This window comes from Corvus moneduloides, chromosome 7, assembly GCF_009650955.1.
Source record: "Corvus moneduloides isolate bCorMon1 chromosome 7, bCorMon1.pri, whole genome shotgun sequence".
Taxonomy (NCBI): domain Eukaryota; kingdom Metazoa; phylum Chordata; class Aves; order Passeriformes; family Corvidae; genus Corvus; species Corvus moneduloides.
The window spans coordinates 3,827,094-3,851,350 of NC_045482.1; the positions used below are offsets into that span (position 1 = coordinate 3,827,094).

Consider the following 24,257-nt stretch of genomic DNA (forward strand, 5'->3'; position numbering starts at 1 on the left):
TCTTAAATAAATACTGTATGTAGCAAGATGCTTCAGCATTTCCTTAAATATTTCTGCTAAGCTGTGAAGGGATTTTGGATCAGAATGTACTTATAAAGAAGTTACATATACATTAAAATAGAATCAAGCAGAAAGTTGGATGGAATTTTGTTTTTTCTTGCTTCCTGAAAAGTGTTTTTCATAGAGAAGTAATTAAATGCTTTTAACGGCATAGATGTTGAAGGTTAATTGCAGAAGTGTATCATCCCAGCTTTTATCAAAAGACAGCTGACAGCACAGTAGGCAGTGGTGGTTGGTATAGTTGTTTGGATAATACTAATTTATTTTTCCATAAAATAAGGATTAAGGTTATAGCTGAATGAGGGAGAGGAGGCGGATGCTCCACTGGTTGACCATTCTTGGCACAAAACTAAACCCCAAGTGGTTTGGTGAGAGGGGGTGTCATATCCTGGTGAAGAAAACTAATGATTTGAAAGTAACATTCCACATGAATTTTCAAGGGTAAGAGGGCACACTAAAAATTCCTTCTCCACAGTCCTTGAGCAACATGTGTGTTCCTAAAGAGGGGATTGTGCAGGCATTCTGGATACAGGTATCGTGCAGATGTTCTGGATACAGGTATTGTGCAGCTGTTCTGGATGCAGGTGTCCTGCAGGCATTCTGGATGCAGGTGTCCTGCAGATGTTCTGGATGCAGGTGTCCTGCAGGCATTCTGGATGCAGGTGTCCTGCAGATGTTCTGGATACAGGTGTCCTGCAGGCATTCTGGATACAGGTGTCCTGCAGGCATTCTGGATCCGAGTGTCAGCACCGTTGAGGCAGTTCCCTCACTCCTTGGGGCTTTTTCCAGCACGCTGTGGGGGTTTTGCTTGGGGAGCACTTGGAGAGCTCTCTGCCTGGCCCTGTGTCTGACGCTGTCCCTTTTCCTGCCCCGTGCAGTGACGAAGACCGTGTGTGCAGAGCAGTGTGATGGACGCTGCTATGGGCCCTATGTCAGTGACTGCTGCCACCGCGAGTGCGCCGGCGGCTGCTCCGGACCCAAGGACACCGACTGCTTTGTATGTGTGATTTTTTTATTCTTCCTGCCAGTCACTCTGCAGATTCTTAATGCTTTAATCCATGAAATTCACAATTTCATCCCTTTTAATGTACTATATGCACACTCGCAGATTCAGGATGCAAATTTTAGCATTTAGTGTTTTTCATATTCTATTAACATCATTTATCTACTTAATATTACCCATTAACAGATCTATGAGATTTGTAAATACAGTTTGGGAACCATTAATGTGCTTGTCTCTGTGATTTTTATCTTTTTCTTTTCCAAAATTGGCTTTTAGAGGTGATAGCAAATTTTTAGAAGTATTTGTCATTACATTTGAACATGATTTTTATTAGTGCTCTGTGTGCTTTTCATATGAAAGTTAAGAATACTATTTAGCTTCTCTGTGCAAGGCGTTCCCTGTTTCTGCCAGACTTAATTTAAATTCAGCTTTTTAACTGGGCATGCTTCTTTGTGGAGATGGAAGGAAAGTGGTTCCTAAACGCTCTCCCTCAAATGCATGTTACTACATGTGTGCTTCAGATGGAAAGAAGAAATGGCTTTTTCTTTAAAGAAAGACAATCTAAACATCCAGGCCATTAAAAAAAATCTTTTTGTTTCTAATCCATTATTTCTAAGAGTTTTAGCAGCTTTAGAACCCAAAACTGATCTCAAAAAAGGTGTAGCTCATCACACTGGGTCGATGAGAAAAGTTTTGCTAATGGTTTCAGGGGAAGCAAACCTAGGTCTAAAGAAGCCTGGAATTAGAACCTGCATAGAGAGGTGGGTTTTCAAAGGTACCCATGTGACTGAAGAGACAAATACCTGTGAAGTTGACTGCCAGGTGGGGTTGGGAGGAGGGTATGCAAAATTGCATATGTTTTGAAACTGTGGGCAAGTGGCTCATAAGGAACTGACAAAAATGAATCTTTCTCTGTCTGGCCCTGACTGTTTGACAGTGACAGGTTTTGTGCTTCAAAACCACACTCTAAATGCTGTTCTTTGGCTGCTGATGAACTGTAGTGGTGGCTTGACTTAGCCACCAACAGGATTTACTAAAACTGTTTTCTGTGGCTTTTCTCAAGTAGATGCTCAGCACATATGGTATGGTTTTTTTTTTTCCAGTCACTGGAAGTTCTCTGTTGGCTTTGAACTAGAGAGATAGGAAAATAGCATTCTTTCTTGTGTCCTGTACAGTATAAATAGGTAAAGGGAAGATGAAAAATGCAGTCATTGTTCCCAAATGAGCACTGAGGAACATCCTCAGAACTGATGTGTTGATGTGTGCCCATTTTCAAAGGTTAAGGACAAGTTATTGGCAGCATAAGTTATGTAATGCTGCAGCCTGAAAGTTAGACTTCCTGAATTGTGGCAGCCATGGAAATATGTATGCAAAGAATCAACTAGTATGTTTGTTCTGATACAGCAGAGAAGCACTCAGGGTTTATTCTCATTCTCTCCTGGCCCCAGAGCAATGTAAAAGAAATTCAGCAGGGGTCTGGCAATTTTCAGGACTAGTCATTACTTGCTTAGACACAGTGGGTGAAAAGTGTAATGCTTTAGGCTATAGACAACGGTGCTTAGCTTTCAGCGGAGACACAGAACTTTGTTTTTTCCCTGTGTATTTCCCCATGCTTTTATTGACAAATTAGCAGCATTTAGCACAAAATGCTACAAATTTGCATATATTATTGAAGCAATTACGAAAGTATATAAAACATTTCAGCCATAAATTAAAGGCTCCCAGATCTTCTAGATGAGCTTTTCCTGAGAATTGTCACATCTCCAAGGAGTATTGGTGTGTTTTACTTTATGCATTTGCTAAACTGTTATCAGAGAATTGTCATGTACATGATGGAGTACCTTTTAAGTCAACATGTAAGAAATGAGTTGAGGAAAAAAACTATATTAGTATTTATTAATAAGCAAAAGTACAGCTTATGAAGCATTACAAATCCTTTAGAGCATTATGGCATCTTGCAACAGCATCCTGTTCTAAATATGGTATTAATATCTGTAGATAAAATTCATCCATCCTCCTCCATATGCTGCCATCCAGTCATTTGCATATTCAGTTCTAAAAGCAAGACAGTAATCATCATCTGACATAAATGCAAGCCAACATGGTAATGCAAAGTTTTATTGATGTTTTAATCTCAGATTCAAACTGGGTCTAGAACTTGAAATGTGTAGGAGGGCCTGGTTGAGTGCCTAGTGGAACCAGAAGAGTGACACAACACTATTCCTCGGGTGGACTTCACATCCAGTTCTGAGTAAAGTGTTTATCTTTGTAAAGGGAAAAAAATCTGTTTCTGTGAAAAAAATGGCAGGTTTTGTAATTGGCATTTGAAAGAACCAGGAAAGACAGGATCAGCAGTTCCGCTTAGCACATGCTCCATGTAGGATAGTGCTTTCATCACGGATCTCCCTGCTTGTCCCTTTCAGCAGCAGATTTTGTCCTTGGATATATTATTATCCTCTCCTTTCTGAAATCTTCTGGCATGACAGGTCCCATGGTCCTGCTGGTCCTGATCCAAATGGAGATAAGGACTGCTAGTAAAATCAGCAGAAGAGAGGAATCTTGTTCTCTTTTCTCTCAGTCCCAGCCCAGGAGGGAAGGGGACAGGACATATATATTATTGTTATACTTGTTGACTCTTTAAAGACACAAAACCATCTGTATTTTAACAACCTGGAAAAAGACCAGAAGGATTCACTCCTAGACTAACACTTCTAAAGCAACCTGGATTACAGGTTAGTGGGGAGGCAATAGCCAGTAACAGTGGCTGCTTAAACTGTTAGAGGGATCCAAGCCAGGCTACAGCTTTCATATTCATACAAATTTTTCATTCACGGTATGCTCTGTGAAAATTGCTCCAACAGTTTTCTTATAATCTGTGGTTAAAACCATAGACATGATGTGTGCTGATAAGGAATGTCAAAATCGGTGGGCCTTTCTATTCCTAATTACCAGCCTTGCATGGTCAATTGTTTTCCCTGCATCCCATTACTTTTGTTATCCATACACTCCCCTCTTCATTTGTCAGGGCCCTGTCCTCTGTCAGCTGTGCGTGGCAGAGCCTGAATGCTAAGTGGGACAAAGTCCTATTTTCCTCTCTCAGTATGTGAAGCAACTGACCTTGTTAAACTCACCACTTAGGGAAATGGCCCCCTCCTGTGCTAGCTCAAAAGAAGATCTTATCCCTCTTGCTTCCTAATTGGGAATTCCAGTTTTCAGCTGGATGATGTACTCATGCTATAAGAGATCTAAAGGGTTGGACCTCTGTAAAAGTCATTAGCATTTGCTTAGACAATGATAAACAGCTGCTTACTCTTGGCAGTTTTAGAATGTCCTATCAAGTCGAGAATTAGTGGATTGTGAGTAGTTATGAACAAATTACAGTGCTGTTTTGGTTTTGTAGTAAGTGTTGTAACAGGCAACTGTTGCCAATTAAGGGGACTCACCAAACTCCCTAATTTGAAAAGTCACATATTTGCCAAGATCCTAGCAAAAATCCAAGTAGCCTAAGTGAATATTCGAGAGCTCTGTATCACATTCCTCACCGTCACAGCAAGTCTGAACAATCAAGGCCATCTTTTACACCAAAAGAAAAGCCCTAAAGCAGCTATGATTTAAGTCAATATTTTTTGTCTCGTTTTGCAGGCCTGTATGAATTTCAATGACAGTGGTGCTTGTGTCACACAGTGTCCCCAGACCTTTGTGTACAACCCCACCACCTTCCAGCTGGAACACAATCACAACGCCAAGTACACCTACGGGGCTTTCTGTGTCAAGAAGTGCCCACGTAAGTGCTGTGTTATCTGCCCTGCTACCTGCCTTCTCCTGCAGTGATGGGGAGTTGGAGTTGCATTTCAGGAGCCTTAGAAACAGTGAGAGAATGAGAGCTGAGTGCAGAGCACAATCTCTCCAATCACTCCGCATGTGCTTGCAGCCTGTAATAACTCAGTCAGGTGTTAACTAAAGACAGTGACATTCTGTGCCGCTGACACTTCCCAAGTATCCTAGAGTGATTTTCCTGAAGAAAGGTGGTTTATGTGTTCATGGTCCACTGCTTGTTGCATTCATGCTTTAAGTTCAGTATTTGCAAATTCCAAAATAGTGGAAATAAATAGTTAAAATAGTGGGATTGTAGAAGGGTATGAATTTCTGTTTCAGAAAAATAACAGTCCACAACCAGCACCTGGCACCAAATGCTTTCATGATATTGTTACCCTTAACTTGGAATAATGATGGTTTGACAGAAAGTTACCCTGAGAAGTTCTGTCCCAATGAGGAACAAACTTATAATACTGACAACAATGCAGTCTTAAAACTCCAGAGTAAAATTAGAGGGGGTTAAAAAAAGAAGAATCCCATGCATGTAAAACCCACATGCTTCTGAGTTACCAGCCAGATGATGACAAGTAACAGAAAAAATTACAGGGTCATCACTTACACAATCTTTGAATCTGCTGGTTTAATTGGAAAGAATAATAAAGGAGATAGTATTCTTCCTCTCCCTTTCATTCCATGAAGGTTTATGGTTGTGCTTTAATTATTTTATCCTTAAATTACATGTAAGGAGGATGGGCTATCTATATTAAATGGAGCCATAATTCAACCTAACCCAAAATCCCAATTTTGAATCTCTGTGGAGGACTGACAGCAGCCGAGGGCTGTGACCACCAGGGCCTAGTTCTGCCTGTAACAGTGGTGGGTTTGTTGAAGCAAAGATTGGTTTGTTAAGAACCTGATATCATGCTCTATAAGGGATATAATTATTTGCCCAAATACTTCATTGAACACTTACAATTTTTTTTTCCTTTCTTATCAGTATTAAGCTTTTAATTAGATAGGATCAGTCTACATTCCCTTTGGCAGTTGTTGAACAGGGAAAATTTTGAAATACTTGTTACTGTCATGTGCACTGTTTTAGCCCAGATGTATATTTTTGTGGGTGCATGAAAAAGACAGGACAGACCATCTTGCTTTATTTCTCTCCAATTACTGTAACTTTTTTTTCCCTACTACTAATAATAATAAGGCCAAATGGGGGAGAAAGAGGGATCAGGCTTGACAATTCATGGATTTTTGTAAGTCTCTGATAACGTGCCTACTTTGCTTATACACTTCTGAAAACACAGAGCTTTGAATGTTGATGTCACTGGGAAAGTGCTAAGGTAACAATAGGTATTGGCACAGAGTTCAAAAACATGTCCCAGCTTTTATTCACTTTCTGCCAATATCTCCTTTTTTTTTTCAGACAACTTTGTGGTAGATTCCAGCTCTTGTGTCCGGGCATGTCCGAGCTCGAAGATGGAGGTTGAAGAAAATGGTATTAAGATGTGCAAGCCCTGCACTGACATTTGTCCTAAAGGTAGGCAGCGGTTCAGTATAAATTTTCTTGAATGTAGTCTACACTGGGTGTTATTTTGGTGTGAATTGCCCTTCATGGTGTGTTATAGAATATTAATAGCCTTTGAATATCCACAAAACTTTGAGCTATGTAGGTTGTGTGTCAAGCACATACAATAGAGTGAAAAGTTATTAAGTTTTAATGGTAATGTAACCAAACAAATTACTTTTTTATTAGATACAAATGAAGGGGATTTCTCTGTTGGTTTTGGAGAAATCTGAAAGAATTCTTCATTGTGTTATTTGAATGACAAGTATCTCCTGGAGGTATTTTAGCATTGTCCTTTTGTCATTCCAAAGGGGGCCATGCAAAAAGCCCTGACTTCAATGTGTGGGATGTCTCATATTTGTCCATACAACATTAGGTTTCTATTTCCCTCCTCTGTCTCTGCTTTCCCAGAACCTTCTACCTCCTTTCTCAGTGTCTACACACACTAGTGATGGTTCTGTTGTGAGGACTGAAATCTGTAGGTTACTTTGCTGTTCTAGACTCCAGCAGGGAGACTTTCTAGTCCCTGCTTGAAGGTCTGTGGAGCAAAGCACCATAAGTTTTCCTACATGGGCCTATGCCACTTTTCAGTCCCGATGGAAGCCACATCTGGCTTAATTGTGGTAAATAACATTGTTGTTGAATAGATAGTTTTATGCAGGAAAACACAGGAATAGAGTTCCTTACTTTCTCAGGAGGAAAGCTATCACATGTTTGTAAAAGCTTCTACTGGTAGTTGCCATTAGAGGAGCCCAGTTTGGAAGACAGAATACATTATGTGGTTGAAGTCATGAGGGATTTGTTCCTGGATGCATCCTGTGTCCCAGAAAACGCAGCTCAATTACACAGAAAGGCTACACAGAGAAGTTTCCTCACTGGTTGCCAGAGTTCCTCCAGGCACCAGTAACTTGCTGGTTGAGGTGATAAATAATGAGTTATTTATACAACCATTTGAAAGGCCTTATGGCAAAGATGGTTAAGAGAAGGAGGCCTCTGGAGCCAGCAGAGTTAGAGCCCCTCAGTTTCTGCTGTGTGTAGTGCACCTAGAAATGGCATGGCTGGGCCGAGTGGGATTTTGTGTGGTGGGATTTTGTGTGGTTGATACTCACCTTTATATCCCATGTGAAATATCTTAACCTGTGTGCCAGGGTTCTGTGGCAGGTACTTTAGCTCTCTGTTTGTTTTAAATTGGCATGTGCTTCTTTTGGAATATGGATCAAGGGTGCTGTTTTAACACCTCTCTGCTGAATGAGATGAAGACTCGTGTCTGTAAGGCCAACATGTTCTGTTCAGTAATTGTTTTCCCTAGTTCTTCATACAAGCTCCTTGTTTTGGCAGCATGTGATGGCATTGGAACAGGGAGTCTGGTGTCAGCTCAGACGGTGGATTCCAGCAACATTGACAAGTTTGTAAACTGTACCAAGATCAATGGCAACCTTATCTTCCTTGTCACTGGGATTCATGGGTAAGTGACAAAATGTTAAGATGGTAATGTCATGGTGCCAGCTGAAACCAATTGCATCCACCTCTTAATGATGGCTGCAGGCTTCTTTTATGCAATAGCAGATCCAGGATAAATTAGTTTTCTGCCTTCCATTGTGAAGAAAACTGTTTCCTTGATTCTTAAGATTCAAGCTCTAGGAAAAGAAAGGATGGATTAATTGTTTGCACTAAAAAGAGAAAAGACAAGTATGACTCTCTGGTTACTTTATGAGGCCCTCAATACTGGCTCCCAATAAAGGCTGATCAGAGAATGGAAGGGAGAAAGGGAAGTTACCTTCCATGAGTTTAAATTTTGTATGGCCAGCAGAACAATATGCAGAATATGCAGAGAAACAGCCTTGGTTAACATATCTTGTCACAGTCTGGGTGGCTGTCAGTGCACACACGTGCACAAAAACGGCCCTCTTGTCAATCAGTTTTGAAGAATCTATTTAAGTTTCAGTTGCAGAGGCACACAGAATTCACTGGTGTATAAATCCAGTATTTTGGTTTAAATTTTGCTCATTGTAATAGGTCCAGAAGAACCTCAAAGTGTCACATGGCTCTGCTCTGGCCAAATGACCCACTGAGAGGCTGGATGGAAGCCTGTTAAATAGCACAGGACAGGAAAAAATCGAGTAAATGCAAGACAAGCAGCTAGAGCCCATGAGCAATTTTGTGTGGATTAATCCAGTGCATTACATGAAATTTAATTTCGTGTATAAGAACTGCTTTTGCGGGAAAAGTTACATTAGCTCATTAAAAAATCTGTCTAAATTAAAAGAACCAAGCCCAACCTTGAATAAAATTGTACTTGTCTGAAAAATATCTGAATTTGGACTATAAGCAGTAAGTTAAAATATTCCGTTCTATTTTATAGAAGAATAAGACATGTAATTTGAAACTGTGTAGCACTTTGTGTCTCATTCTTGATGAAGAAAACTCATTTCAGCAAGCCTAAAGTATGAGGGCACTGAGTTCTGCAACCCGAAATTTTTCTACAGCATGAATTACATTAGTATTTGTTAAAAGAAGAGAAGATTTGAGAATGAGTGAAAATATCTGTATTTCTGGATCAGCTTTTTTATTTAAAGTTTCAATTACATTTTGCAAACCCACAATATGAAAGGGAAATTTAAAAAATGACGCTGGCTACACAAGTAGTTTGTTACATAAATGGACAGTATAGAGAAACAACAATCTTACTTATTGCCTCTCCAACTTTTACTTAACTTTTGTTACAAATTCATTTATTCACAGTGAACTTCAGCTTTTAGAGTATGGATTTTTAGTGTTTTAGATTGTAGGGACTTAAAGTCTGGTTCTCTGGGGAATTGGAAGACTTGTGGTAGTGACGGAGAGTAATTTTGGTGAAAGATGCAGAGTATATTTTTATTGTTGTTTTCATTGGAAACCGTGCTGTTACAATTGATCCTGTCCTATTTTTTGATCCTGTGGTTCTGTAGTCTGTCTCTTTCCTGAACACTTGAGCTTTAAGTCTTTGTGAATTTGTAATAATTTATGTAAAATATATATGTAATTATGAATTGTTTTATACACAACTATTTATAATAATTAAGATAGACATTATTCTGCAGTTTTATATGTTGATAAAACATCAGACATTTAGCTGTTTAAGGGGTTTAAGTGTATATCTGCATCTTTAAAGCTATTTTATCTTCAGAATTTAGAGGTGAAATTCAGCTACCTCATGTATATTGCGGGCAAGGGTTTTCCTTTTTTGATGGTAATGCATTTTGAATGTTTCTTTTAGGTAGTCAAAACTTATTATTTAGTGTTCTGAGAGCCCCAAATTGTTAAAATAACATGTGTTTGATGCCTCTGTGGTCCACTGGGCTTTTTTGTTAAGGTTCTAGAACTCATTTTGTTGCTGCTGGGCTGGAGTCACCTCAGGGTGGTTAGAGGTGACCCCATCAGTCTGTCACCTCATAGACTTGTGAGGCCTGTCCCCAAAGACAGCCAGGTGGATCACCTGCATGTTTCAGTTCCAAGAATGATGTGTCCTGGAAAGGAGAAGGAGGAGAGGAGGAAACACACACTCCATATTTATTGAGGATGTTTCCTACTCTCACAAAACCCACAAAAATACCATGACATGCCATTGCAGAGGAATTTTTGTTTGGTTTAAGCTTCTGGTTGACTTCTTTAAATAGGGGAGGAAAGTAACATTTACTAAATGATGGCATTCTCAAAATCGAGGTCAGCTTCATCTTTTTGTACTATAGCATATCTAGCTTTAAATTTTAAGGTTTGGAGGTTATTTCATTTCTCATTGCCAGACTTGCTTGGCAAGGATCTGTACTTTTAGAGGTTCCTTGTTCAACACCTTCTATAAAGTGTGCTCTTTAAATGCCATGTGTCAGGAACTGCTGGCATGCTCTTAGCTTTGTCTTGCTTATAGGTTGTCACTCCTTTCAGGAGCAGCTTTGTTAGTCCTGGTATACAGCATCACAGCTGTATCATTCCTGGAAAAAACACTGAAAATTCATCTTTCCTTTAGGAAGGTCACTCATGTTTAGAATTCCTTAATTTTCCATAGCATAAATATTTGCTAAAACATGAATGAGTTTTGAACCTTTATGTTCCTTCAAAATGATGTGGGAGAAGTTAGACACAAATCTGCAGGAACAACAGGTTGAAGAAGCCTGGTGCATATCCTCATAACAGCAGTGTTCAGCACCTTAAAGCTGTTTCCTACATGGTATGGCTTTGAGAACCTGATCTTTTCTTATTTAGAGTGTCACATGACATGTTTTTAATCTTTCAGAGACCCGTATCACACAATCGCTGCCATCAATCCAGAGAAATTAAATATCTTCCAAACAGTGAGAGAGATAACAGGTAACACGCTTTTGATCTCCTATAATCTGCATTATTTAAATAATTAATTCTCATTTTGCATTTATAGTTGTCATGTGTTGGGTTTTCTGAAGAACACAAGGTACTTGTTTTCGTTAAGCTCATCACGCTGTAATTTTTATAAAAGTTTAGTGCAGAAAATTTCAGTATCAGTTGATTTTCACAAATGTGTTGTCCTTTGCTCATGAACACAGGATGCCCATTATGGCAGATGTTAAGTGGACAAGGGATCTTGGTCCCATGTTAGCAAAGTAGGACAGGTGCTGCAAGGGAGGGAAATGTGAGGGAAGTGGTGCTGAAATGTGGGAAAGCATTTTCTTCACCTGAAAGCATTTGAAAGTTCCAGTCTGCTTTTACAGCTCCTTCCCTTTGTCTAACAGAAGATGCTGCTGCAAGTTAGCTTTGTAATTTAAAGACAGATATATAATGTGTGGGGTGGTAGTAAGTCCCATTTTTTGTGACTTTTTAATGAGGTCATAGAACTGGAACTCAGTACTTTGTTTTCTTGCATCTTGCTTCTTGTTTCACCATGCGGGGTACAGGGAGGAAGATACTACAGCTCTGAGTTCTCATTTGATTTCTGATTATGTATAGGTAGGAAAATGCAAAAAGATTGTTCAATTTCATGCACAAAAAAAAACCCCAAAAACCTTTGGGCACCACAGCTTGTTTGTAGCTGGGTGGAGCTCAGCATGCTTCACCTCTCAAAAGTTTTTAATTTCAGCAAACCCATGGGATTAAAAATGAAAGTAAACTCTTAATCCCTTCCTAATTAATGTCAAAGATCATCTGGCACCTGGGTGAACACTATTTGCCATTCCTAAACACATTAATTGACAGTCTCAGCCCTGCTACAGAAGTGGAATTACCCCTGTGCTTAACTAAGTGTACTGCATTTCAGCCCAGTGCTGAGTCAAAAGCATGGGGAACTGCCCTCTCTGGGTGTCTGTGCAGCTCAAAACAACTTGTGCAGAGAGTGAACAGTCCTCACCTCGGAAATCAGAGTGAGTTCTCCTTCACTTTCTTGGAGGAGATGGTGGTGAGCAGCCTGAGTGTCTGCAGCTTTCCTTATTTATTTCTTTTCCTCAAGCTGGCACTGTCTTTCCTTTATAGGCTAAGCCTGTCCTAACTCACACATGGCTGAAATAATTGGCATTCATGTGTTTGCCTTTTCCTCCTTCAGGGTATTTGAACATACAGTCATGGCCTGAGAATATGACGGACTTCAGAGTGTTTTCTAACTTGGTTACCATTGGTGGGAGAGCTCTCTATAGGTAAGATACTACTTCTCTGTTGGTGGAATAATTTTTTATTAGTGTTCTGTGATTCTTTGTTCAGTAGCAGAGAATGCAACATCCTTTGGGAAGGACATTGTAAATTAATATATTTTTTCCTCTGTTACCAAGATGTTCATTACCAGGATCTTTGCTAATCAGTTGTTTATAACGGTGTAGTGGTTTGGTCCAAAATACTCATTACTGTTTATCTGCTGTGAGATAAGAATTAGGAGAAATGCAAAGCAGGCACCAAACTTGAAAGAATATAAAGAAGTTTATTAACAGACCTAAAAGAAGAAGGAAAAAAAAATTATACCACCTTCAGAACTCTCCTCCTCCCCCCACCTTCCTCCCTTCTCCCACTGACAATGTGAAAAGACAACCCTTAAGATGTTCAATCTGTTTACCACTTCCATAATAACCTTGTTCAGTCTATTTAGAAAGAGAAGTCTCTTCTTGCTCATGCTATGAAAACATTATCACAACGAGACAGCCGCCCACTTCCAAATATTGTTCAGTCCATTTAGGAAGAGGAGTCTCTCTGCCTGCGTGTGAGTCCTTTCCCCCGACTTGCAGCTTTTCCCGCAACTGCTTTCGAGGGTCCACTCTTGAAGTTTTTTGGGGTACAATTTTAAGGTTGAGCCGTTCAGAAACAAAAACAGAGGCCCTTCTCCTTCCCTGGGAGCAAAGGGTCTTCCTCATCTTCATCATTAGGACTATCTCTGGGAGCATCTCTAGGAACTGAGGTTTTCTCCTTTCCCATTTGGAGCAAAAGTCCTCATCTGGTTCATCTCTACGGACTGAGGTTTTCTCCTTTCCCGTTTGGAGCAAAAGTCCTCATCTGGTTCATCTCTCCCTGTCCAAACTTCTCATGAAATTACAGCTGCGTCAGCATCTGCCTATCTCAACGCAGGTGCTTTTGCTTACGAGTTGAACACTCCACCCCCCAGATCTTCATGAAATTACAACGGGATACTCTGATATATCATAGCTTCACAAGAGAATTTCAGCTTTAAGCATCTCCTCTCTCTCTTCCCTCAGGTTTTCAGCTCTTCACAGCAATAAAAGGGTTACTCTCACCTCGGCCTTGCAGCTTTGCAGCTGGAATGTTGAATTTTTCTTATCGCAGTGGAGAGGGGGGAGAGCCGAGCCGCTCCGGCTGCCCACGGCAAGGCAGTGGGGGGGGGGGTCCATGGCTGGAACAGGTCCATGGCTTCAGGATGGCCGTGGCCCGCTGGCCCCCACACGGGGCCCGCAGCCACCTGTCCCAGCACCGGAAACGAGAGAGAGCTTGGAGGGGGAGTTTGCCTGTTCTTAAATGTGGATCACAGAGGTGGTCACAACTTTAAGTGGCTCAGAGAATTGTCCATATTCAAACTGGCCAGCTGATAGGTTCTATCAGGTCCCAGAGGAAACTGTAAGCACCCCTTAGCAAGGACGTCCCTTCCGGGACTATGCTTGCTAACCTATGACAAACGGGTAATACCTTCTCAACATAATTATTCTTTTAAAAAAAGTCGTGGTTCATGGCTGTAGCTACTACCTCATTGCCTGGAACTTACATTTATGGTTTAAAATACCTTGTGAAGAAACATAGTTTAAAAGGAATGAATAGTAGAACTTAGCCTCATTATTAGGGGTTTGTATGGTTGTGATTAGACGTGCGGGCTCCAATGCCCAGACAACAATGTGGTTTTAAGAAGAGATAAAAGGTCATGGAAATCACTGAGGCACCCTGCAGGTGAGCTCTGTAGTGCCATTTTTACCAGAGATGTTTCTGTGTCAAAACTCAGATGGAGAAATTGGCTTGAAGATAAGAAAACATGGTGAAAAATGCTGGGGGAAGCACAAGGAGGTACCTGAGCAATTTATACAGCAACCCCTGGATCCCCACTTTGCAGATGGAGTCAGTCAGGCATGGGATTCTGCTGGCATCTTAAACAGCAACCCGAGCAGAATATGAATAGCAGGGAAACCTTGAGGTTGAATTACAGCCCAGCATTCTGTTCCAAGGCAGCAATTTTTATTTGGAACAGCTGGAAAACAATTATCATCATTAAAATACAATAACTTAAAGGATGCCCAGAAACTGGATATTGTCTTCACTAATCTTCAGTCATAAAATATGTGCAGTCATTTTCATGTTGCACAGACAATCATTTACTGTTCCTTTGATGAAGAGCGGCGATAACCACATATTGCAACAAAAGAAAAATGAAATGTAGAAAGTGGGCTGGAAAAAATTCCATGAAAATAACAATTTCTTCCTGTATTACTTGAAATGACATTAATTTGATGCCTGGCAGAAGATGTTTTAATACATTTTGCATGATTTTTGTCATTTTCTTCTTAGCATATAAGCTATCATGGTATTAATGCTGTTGAAAGAAAAACCTGAATTTTATTCAGTTTTCCTAACAGCACATTATCTCAAAAAATCTATTAATGGATGAAATGAAACTGGTTGAGGAGTTCTGCTGGTCTGCTTGGCCTAGTGCTATGAGCATCACACCTTGTGGTATCTCGCTCCTGACAAGACTCATAATTTTCTAGGCAGTAGAACTGGATGTTGACTCAGAAAATATTTGTGTTACCACAAAATAAAAATTTTCTGAACAATTCTTAGTTTTTCCAGAAAGGTCATCTTGACGTTTGGAACTAATTCCAGTGGGCAGTTCCCTACCAGATATAATAAGTTGTGCCTTCTGAAGCTAATTCCTATTCTCTCCTACTTTTGTTCTCATCCCAGTGGCCTTTCCTTGCTCATCCTAAAGCAACAAGGCATCACCTCCCTGCAGTTCCAGTCCTTGAAGCAAATCAGTGCTGGCAACATCTACATCACAGACAACAGCAATTTGTGCTACTACCACACTGTCAACTGGACAAGCCTCTTCAGCACCCCCAGCCAAAAGACAGTGATCCACCGGAACAAAAGGGCAGAGAACTGCAGTAAGTACCTGCTGCTCACTGCCACAAACTCAGCTGGGGGCTCGTGGAACTCCATGGACAGCAGGGGAACTGTGGTCATTCCAGGGATTTGGCCCAGTCTGAGCAGGAAAATGAAATGTTTTAAGGTGTGAACAAAGGAGAGGGAGCAGAGAGAGCGCGCTGCTTACTTACCTTGTTGGGAATGTTCCAGTTTCACAAATGTGAATTCCAAAGGCTGTGAATGGAGTGTTCATGACTTTACAGCCCTTTCCTTATGGAGTGGGATTAGCATCTTCTGCTTCCCCTACCCTAAGGGGCCCTATCTTAATCCAGAAAGGTCACTTTCAGGACTGTTTTAGGTCACCAAGTTCTCCCTTTCCTTATTTGACCTATCTGATAAAAAATACTACTACAGGAAAGCTTACATGCCAGTACCTAGGCTGAGATCATAGTACTGAAAAGCCAAGAAAGCTCTGTAGCAGATAAAATAACTTGTTTATATAGAAATCAGGCATCAAATTGCATTAATACAGGCATACTGTAGCATCAAGGCAGTTCATTTTGAGCATCTGTTAGACTGCTTGCAAGAGAGGAGATTCATTAAATTGCTGTATGTTTAAGTGATATTGCTGGAGTTTGTGCTCTGACCAGCCAAGAATATTTGCTTTGGGTTTTTTCAAGCTGTGGTCCTATTTTTGACTTGCACTTTAGTTCTTTCTTTCTGTTAGTTTGGGGGTTTTTTTGTTTGTTATTTTTTGAGGGGTTTTGTTTCTTTTTTTTTTCTTCTCCCCTCCCTTTGAAGTGCTGTTTGGCTCTGTTTTGAGAGTGTGAATGGCTGTGCTCATCACTGTAGTGTAAGTGTACCTTCAGTGTTAGGTGAAATACAGCTGGAGCTTTGTCTCTGCTGCTCAGTTACTTTTCTGATCTCTCCTACCATGGAAGAGCGACAGGAAGAACAAAGTCTTGCTTGGTCGATCTCCACGTGGTTTTGTTGTGTGGCACTTTAATTATTGTTATTATTAATTTTATTAGGCTATTTCTTTACATGCAAGTTAAATAATTGAAGGTTAAGGAAATTTTCTGTCACTGCAGGCAGTTTTTACTGTGACTGTGTCCAAGGGTGTAGAGGGAAAGGGCTCTTTCTTAACTCCCAGCAGAGCAGTGCCGACTTTCAAGCTGCACCATATTTTATCCTCCGGCACAAACTTTGTGTTACACATGGCAGAAGGATGTGCTGAACAGAACTTTTTGGGACAGATATTTTTTGTGTATTTTGCAAAAGATGTCCTTGGTGTTGGCTGTGAAACCATAAATTAGACCATGATATTTTGGAGAAGGTTATGTGGGATCAGCACAGAAGGAGGAGAGATGCGGTGGCTGCTGCTTCTGCTGTGGGGAGGAGGGGCCCAGGGTGTTGGACATCCTCGTGCCCTGGTGTCCTTGCTTCTGTCACCCAGCCAGGAGGTTACACAGCCTGGGTGGAAGAATCCAGTGGCTGGCTGAAAGAGTAGCAGAGCGTGCTTCATCCTCCAGAGACAACTGAATATGTGGTGGGAATGTCATGTGGGAACAAAGCTTGGATGAACAGTCCAAAAATAGTCCTGAATTGTGGAGTTAACCAGCTGCAGGACAAAGAAGACTGCGCAGTTTCTGTTTTCAACACACCAACTTTACCCAGTTCATCAGCTCTAGTTGCTCAACATCCATGAGCTTTGTATCATTTTCTTAACAGCTTCTGTTCTCCTGGTTTTCCTTCTTTCCATCTCAAGGCTTTTCCTTTGCTTTTAATTCTTGTGAGGGTGAAGAGTATTTGAACACTTCCAGTGTGCAGTCTGTTTTTCTTCTGCCCCCACATAGAAAGCCAGCTATAAAAATTGAGTATTGATTGGAAAATAGAGGTGCTGCCAAGAAGGAGAATTGTATCTGCCCAGGGGTGTGGCACTGCTCTTTGCTTTCCCCTGCAGTGTAACAGGATCATGTGGTGAGGAACCACCTAGTTCTGTGCTACTGCTGTAGTAACAACTGTATTTTGTATGGCATGAAGAAAGAATTAGCCCTTTGAGATTTCCCATATGGAATTTTTGGGCTGACAGAACAGAAGAATGAAGAAGCTCAAAGTTTTGTTGACCATGCAAGAGTCACTAAGGTTATATTCCCAGATTCTAGTTGGTCTCACCTTGCCAGGAGTTGCGTGAACTTGTGAACTGTCCAGAGAGCACAGGTTTCTTCACTACCACATGAAAAAAACCTGCTTACCATGGGAGAAAAATCATGGTCTTGGGGCTCTGATGTTTTCTCATGTCACATTGGCTCTAGCTGTCTGATTATCATGCAGCATTTAATGAAAGAATAATCAACTTTCCTTCATTCCTAGGCATTTAATGTGAAAAGAAGCTACACAGTAATGAGGTGGAACACAGGCCTCATGTCTCACACAGTAATGACTCCTCCTTGCTTCAAGCTTTCTATAACTTCCCATTTGTTAGGAGACAATGGGAAATTACTCAGGTGAATTTTGTAAGGTGCTTTTTCCCTTCATGTAGTAGTGTCGCAGTTGTTTCACTGTTTTTGACAGCTTCAGGACATAGCTGAACACAGCAGTTTGGAACATATTCTTGCATTATTTGTCAAGGCTCCTTTGTCAAATACCTCTTTGCCCTTTCCTGGGATCACTCAGTTTGAGTCCCTTTGAAGCTGGCACAGCTACTGAAACATGGGCTTCCAGAGCAAATGGAAACTGGGATGTACTGTCATATCATCCTCTCACATGGAATGTCTTGTCACTACATTTGCACACAAAGGGACAATGTAAACTTTATTTCACCTCTAGCTTGGTGAGGATTTATTATAATAGATACTCATCATTTTCCAGGAAGAAAAATACTCCTAAAGACATTTTAGGAGATTTAACACCACAGGAATCTTAAAGAGGAAAACAAATCTCATTTGTTTCCTTTTAAGAAGTCACAATGTAAGCTCCAGTACCAAGGGGCTGGTTTTAAAAATGGATTCTAACCCGTGTTCATTAAATGCACTGTGTATAATGAACATGGGCCAGGGGCCAAGTAGCTTCAATTGGGAGGCAGTGCAATCCTAATAGGAACAGTGGCTTCTTCTCTCTGAGTGGAAGGCAGTGCAGTTCCAAGAGGAACAGTGGTTTCCTCTCTTTGCACATCTGAGTGAGTGAATTGATTAATTTTTTGTGGCCTTTTGAGAGTCAGCATTAGCTGAGAAGAGCTTTGCTGCTGCTTCAGCTCTGCCTGTCAGCCGGCACCTCTCTGGGGTTAAATGGGTTCTGCTGAAGGTTGGATGTCTCATTAAACTCTGCAGGATCACTTGGAGTAAGGCAGCACTGGCCCATGGAGCCAGATGCAGTTCTCCAGCACCCTTTGGATCATCTGTCATTTCCAGGATAGGCCAAGAGACCGGGGTTTAGGAGAGTTTTCCCTGACGGTGTGGGATCTGAGGGCAAGCATCTGGGGTTTCCATTTCTGCCTTTCCCCTATTTCGCTTGTTCTGGACACTGATCCTGCAGATGTTTGGGCACATGCCCACACCTCTTGAATGCCAAATGAGCCTCATCAAAATGGGGAAGGAGATGTGTAAGTAAATATTTGGAGGATCAGAATCCATGCTCTGTGGCAGAAATACTGTCTGTTTGCTTGCATGGTAACCAGCAGGCTGTGACTTGTTAATAAAAATATCCACCAAAGAGTTTTTTTCATATGGTTTTCAGTCAAGAAACCAGTCTAAACAATGTTAATTATTACAGCTACTCTCAGGTATTTATTATTACTTCTTTGTATATTTTGAGCCACTATTAGCATGGGATTTTTTTCCTTTCTACCCAGTGGTTGTTAATGGCTTAAAGCAAATACAGCAAACCTTTTCTGTCAATGTGTAGCTTTTCTGAAAACTCATGTAAGAGCTTCTGAGATCTTCTAGTCACCATTGTATTTAAGTGACTTTTATCATCTATCACAAGGTGATGATATCTTTTCCATGCCATCTAATGCTGTGTTCAGCTGACTCTACATCAGTGAGGAAATACTGAAAAGTTGCAGCGGGAGTAAAGTTCATGTGGAAAAGTTTGGTCTGTGTTAGTGCTTCATCTTTGAGATAACACTGGCATAACAGAGTTTGGCAAAAACTCTGGGTTTTTTTTTTTTCAGTGGAGAAGACAAAGACAACAGATGTCAGCCAGTGGAAAATGCCTCAAAATATTCCAGCGTGCAAAATGTACTTTAAACTCCTCATACCCTCAATTATTTCATCTTGCTGTTTACACCACTTCTTAACAATATTAAAATAGTCCCCAAATTTTTCACTGCCTCCATGATGGTTTTTTAAATAGGTTAAAAGCCTACGGCTTTTTGTAGAATGCTGAAAATACAGGAGCAAAATATATGTGTGCTTTTAATTAAAAAAAAAAAGAAATCCATAAACCCCCAGGATGCTCTAGGTCTTTGTGTTGTTTTCCTAAGATGGTGCCATGCAGGGCCAGAAAGGGGGTGTACATGGAAGGAATGTGGCTTCTCCCTTCCCCTACACACTTTCAGGGATAGAAATGTCAGTATCCAAGCTCGTATGCACAGGGAATGGAAGAAATCACCAAGGCAAGGGTAGGTAGATTTTACCCTTGCTCCATGCTGAAGTGAAAAGTCTGTCTTTTTCTTTCCAACATGGTTTTCTTTTTATGGAACAGTCAGAGGTGACTCATGTGAAATATGAGTGCACACAAAATAAATGCAGAAAAAAAAGTTCTTTTATCCAAAGTGACTTAAACAATTCTCTCAGCTTTAGTGACACCTGCAGTGTAAGGTGAAACCCTTCTAGGCAAAGGTTGTTACAGACGTGATTATTATGAATGATATCAATCTAGCCACCAATTAATAACGAATAAATGATTATGTTCATTATTGGGCGTGATGTAAAGCTAATTGAAGTTTGCAGGAGTTTTTCTATTCAGTGTATGGAGCTTTGGATCAGGCCCAGAAGTGTATAGCCAAATAACAATAATTCTTCTTTTTTTAGTAGCTAATTTTCTTGTGTTCTATTTAGGCTGGGGAAAAACCATGAACCTTCTGCTTGTAACCTGTGTGACCCCATTCATAAAGAATGAGCCCTTCTTCTAAAACTCCTGACAGAACCCAGTTCCTGTCAAGAGCATTATTCTTATTTCCTTCCACATAAGGCCATGTGATGTGCTGGAGCTGCAGAACATGCTCAGCCCATGGAAATGCCAAATAATGTGTCAAAAATTGAAACATTTCTTTAGCCATCCCCACAATTAAAGAAGAGAAAGGCGAGAGAAATGAGTTTATATAAGCTGTCAAAACAACCACTCCCTCCTTGCCAAGATTCATTCATGAAAACACTTCAGGAGGAAATCCTAATTTTTTTGTTTCTGTTGCTTTTTTCATAAGGCTACAGGCACTGTGTTAGCTACATTTCAATAGGGTAATCATGATTTTCTTTATTGAAAAGCTCTCTTTTTATTTGTATACAGTCACTGACTGTATCTTCTGAGCTATCTTGTAATAATATCCCTTGTTATTTGGAGGGATATTTTAGTGAAACCCTCTATGTGTGCACATAAATTCTGATCCCAGGGTAGTTTGATGGGTGAGAAAAATGAAAAGAAAGGAAATCACTAGTAGTAAACCACAATTTCAAGTTAAAAAAGAAGGTGAGAAAGCAAACAGGAAACTGCCTTTCTGTTTTGAGTGTGGAAAACAAAGTCAGAAGAGTTAGCAATATCCTTAAAATTAAAAATGAGAAACAAAGCCATCTCCAAACCAGGTAAAGATTTTCATTGTTGTGTGACAAAGATTTAAAATGATTCATTGATTACAAAACAAAAACCATATGAAACTATAAAAGGTCTTTGTATTTGTAACTAGGGTAGTTTCTGGGTTTGTGGGTTTTGCTTTTGTTTTTATTTGTAAGTGCAGGCAGTGGAAGTATAGTGGAACTACTGACATCTGATAGTTATAAAAAAGTCACTATGCTTAAAAGAAAGTCAGGTTAGGACAGTAATGAGAAGCTGAATTTTGTGTCTCTGCTCATCCTGGCTGTGCTGGTGTGGCTCATTTGACTGCAGCAGCAGAACTCAGGGAAGGAGGACAAGGCATCTGTCTGAAATGGCCTCCTGAGTCCCTCTTGCTGCGCTGAAATCTGTGATAATTAATACACTTTAAAGCATATTGAGCACCTGGAATGTAACGTAATAATTTTTTATTTGGCTGTACCTGATTTGAGCTTTGAGGCAAAAGAAAAACCAAAAAGATACTTCTAAATACCTTTTGGATGTTGGCATTAAAAAAGTCTATGTGATATAAAAAGAAAAGAAACTAAATCCCAACCTTGATAAAACATGTGCACACTTCTCATGCCTGAGGTTTTTTGTGGTGTATTGAATAAGATAGTGTTGGAGGGGGTGGTAGAATTCAACCAGCACAACTCCATTTATTATTCCTCCTAAGTTGTTTCCAATGGTTTAAAAAGCAAACAAGTGTCTGTATTGTTGCCATCTCTGACATTTCAGGTCCTTGCTGGGTTTAATTTACTCAGCCCAGTGTGTAATCCATTTGTGTAAAACACTGCATTGTGCAAAAATGAATTCAAATTAATTCTGTCCTTTCACATGCCAGGGTTAGGCTGAAAGTGCACCCAGATTTTCTTCAGATGCTGGAGAGATAATGTGTTTCCTTTTGCTCTTCGCTCATTTTCTCCATCTGTCACATCATCTAGATATTTACATAGAGAATGATTTACATAAAATAAAAATACAGACTTACACTCTTTGAAACAAACTTTCCCTCTAACCCTTAGTTCATTGTGTAATTTGGTGTGGGCTTGAGGGTTTTAATATAAAGGTTCTTTGGTTCTTCAGGTGCTTTTGCAATAAATAATTTTAAAATCACAATTAATGGTGTCTTTCTTTCAACTTTTTCCCTGCTGTCCATAAGTTTTATTTCAGGGAGTCCTCAATTCATAGGTAGCACTTTATATTTTAGTTTAACAGAACTTTTGTGGATTTGGACAATTGATTTTTTTGAATCCTTAAAATTTTTGGCGTTTACCATATCCTGTGTCAGGGAATTGTACAGGTCGATCTTTACTTTCTATGAAGAAAAATCTCAGATTTGAACCCTACTGGATTCCTGTCTCTTTGAATGCCCATGAGGGACTTGGAAGAAGCAGTGAACAATTGTTTCATGCTTACTCACCTCCTCCTTGCCATTCACATTTTTGAAGCTTTAATCATGTCCTTTCTCCGCTGTCTTTGAGGCTGCTGCTCTGTTTATTCCTGGTTTAGAAGCTCCTCTCTGCTTTTGATCATCCTTGCAGCACTCTCTTAAATCTTTTTCCCACTGGTTTTTTTTGAAAGGAGCAGACCAGGAGTGTGTACAATATTCCAGCTGAGGGCTCTATTTGTGTTGTGGCATGATGATGATTTTATTCTTTTTTCTGTCCTGTTTCTGGAAGATGGGGACATTCCGGTTACGTTTCCAAGTGTATCGGGATGCTGATGGAGTGTTTTCCCTTGGATTTGGGAGGGCTAGGTGCATTACTGACAGCATCCCCTCTCTCTGCAGCTGCTGATGGGATGGTGTGCAATGAGCTGTGCTCCACTGATGGCTGCTGGGGGCCAGGGCCAGACCAGTGCCTGTCCTGCAAGCGCTTCATCAGAGGGAGGACCTGCATAGACTCCTGCAACCTCTACGAGGGGTAAGACATTCCCCTTGTGCTTTTCCCTGAAGTTGCTAATTAACATTGTGGAGGACTTCAGTGAGCAAGTCATTTTGGGTGTGCATTAATCAGTATCTGGCTCCATTGCCAATATTACTGATTTTGGGTGACACATTTCATGGGCCAAGATTTAAGGATTTCTAAGTCTGAACTTGTGTAGAAATCTTTCCCTGGTATTTTGCTGACTAAAGTTTTCATGCAGCATCATCACCTTGCACCTTTTACATTGCTGGTAACATGAACAATTTGATTTAGGTGAAAAGTTACAAAAAAACCCCTCACCATTTATCCCTACTTGATACCCCTGCTCAGAACAATACAGTTAAGTTCTTTCAGATGAGCTGGATTCAAGCATCTGATAAAGAAATCCTCTGAATAAGGCCCCAAAGTAGAAGAACTCACTCTCTTTTTCATAATGCACTGTGTAATTGTACACACAAATATAAATTTAAAAACCCAACAGGAGTTCTTCCCCCTTTTCCTTCTGCTGCTTATGCTGGGGGAATACCTGCACAGCACAAGGTGGTTGAATCTGCCTTACGACAGAAAGATAAAACTGAACTAAGCCAAATGAACTCCCACATGTGCATAAAAATACTCTCAACTCTTCCATCTGGAGAAGGCATGCAAAAAGTACCTTGTCAGAGCAGTTTTATGTGCATAAAAGCTCCTGTTCTCTCCTCTCCCTTCACCCCCCAATAAGAAGAAGAGTTGCAGACCCCAGTTGTGTTGTCACTGCACTGGAATAAGTTAGTCCCCCCTTGGTGTCTTTTGCTGCCATGGAGCCTGTCACAGTAAGAGCATGATGAGACTCAATCAATATGTTCTGTTCTGTATCCATCAGTGAATGGTATTTACACCTTCCACAGGCTCAGTTCTGTCCTAAACATGTGAAAATACTTGTAACTGGGCTTGGGGAGAAGTCTTTTGTTTGTTGGAGAGCTCTGCACATTCACATTGTAGGGCAGCAACAGTTCTTCAGGATGGGGTCAAGCTGTATTTGACATCTGTTTTAGCCCTCAGTAGGAAAAATCCAGAGCCAGAGAAGGTGAGCTCCCTTGCAGCACTTGAGTGAGGTTTTCCGCAGCTCAGTCCTGATGTCCTCAGCAGATCCTAACAGCTGTAGAGGAGTGGAGGGTGAGCAGTGACCAACCACCCTTTACCTGGATGCTACTGGAGCCCACTAACATGAGTGTGCAGCACATCTGTAACTGGTTAATGCAAATATTGTAATTGGTTAATGCAGCAAGATGGGATCCACCTGCAAAGCTTGTGTTGGTCCCCTCTGAGTCTACTTCAAAGATTCTGTCTGTCTTTAGTGGGGGAGATACAACCTGCTCAGATGTGAATTCATCTTGGCCTAGTAGAGGGTGGGATGAATTGTGTTGGGAGAATGTTGGAGGTTTGTGGTGAGGGGCAACTGACAGCTGAAATGTTTGAAGGAAGAAGTTCAACCTGCCATCACTACCTTTTTTTCCCCCTTAAAAGT

General features: G+C 40.6%; 1 protein-coding gene across 5 annotated transcripts in view; it reads left to right on the forward strand.

Annotated features, from left to right (window-relative positions):
- The window catches only part of ERBB4 (erb-b2 receptor tyrosine kinase 4), a 580,318-nt gene that overhangs the window by 410,079 nt on the left and 145,982 nt on the right, over nt 1-24,257 (forward strand). For all 5 annotated transcript variants that reach the window (XM_032114089.1, XM_032114092.1, XM_032114088.1 and 2 more), the window contains exons 6-13: nt 939-1,057; nt 4,706-4,847; nt 6,306-6,419; nt 7,785-7,911; nt 10,717-10,790; nt 11,992-12,082; nt 14,835-15,034; nt 22,615-22,747. In XM_032114089.1, the coding sequence (XP_031969980.1) occupies nt 939-1,057; nt 4,706-4,847; nt 6,306-6,419; nt 7,785-7,911; nt 10,717-10,790; nt 11,992-12,082; nt 14,835-15,034; nt 22,615-22,747 (1,000 nt within the window). The remainder of the gene's footprint in view (nt 1-938; nt 1,058-4,705; nt 4,848-6,305; nt 6,420-7,784; nt 7,912-10,716; nt 10,791-11,991; nt 12,083-14,834; nt 15,035-22,614; nt 22,748-24,257) is intronic.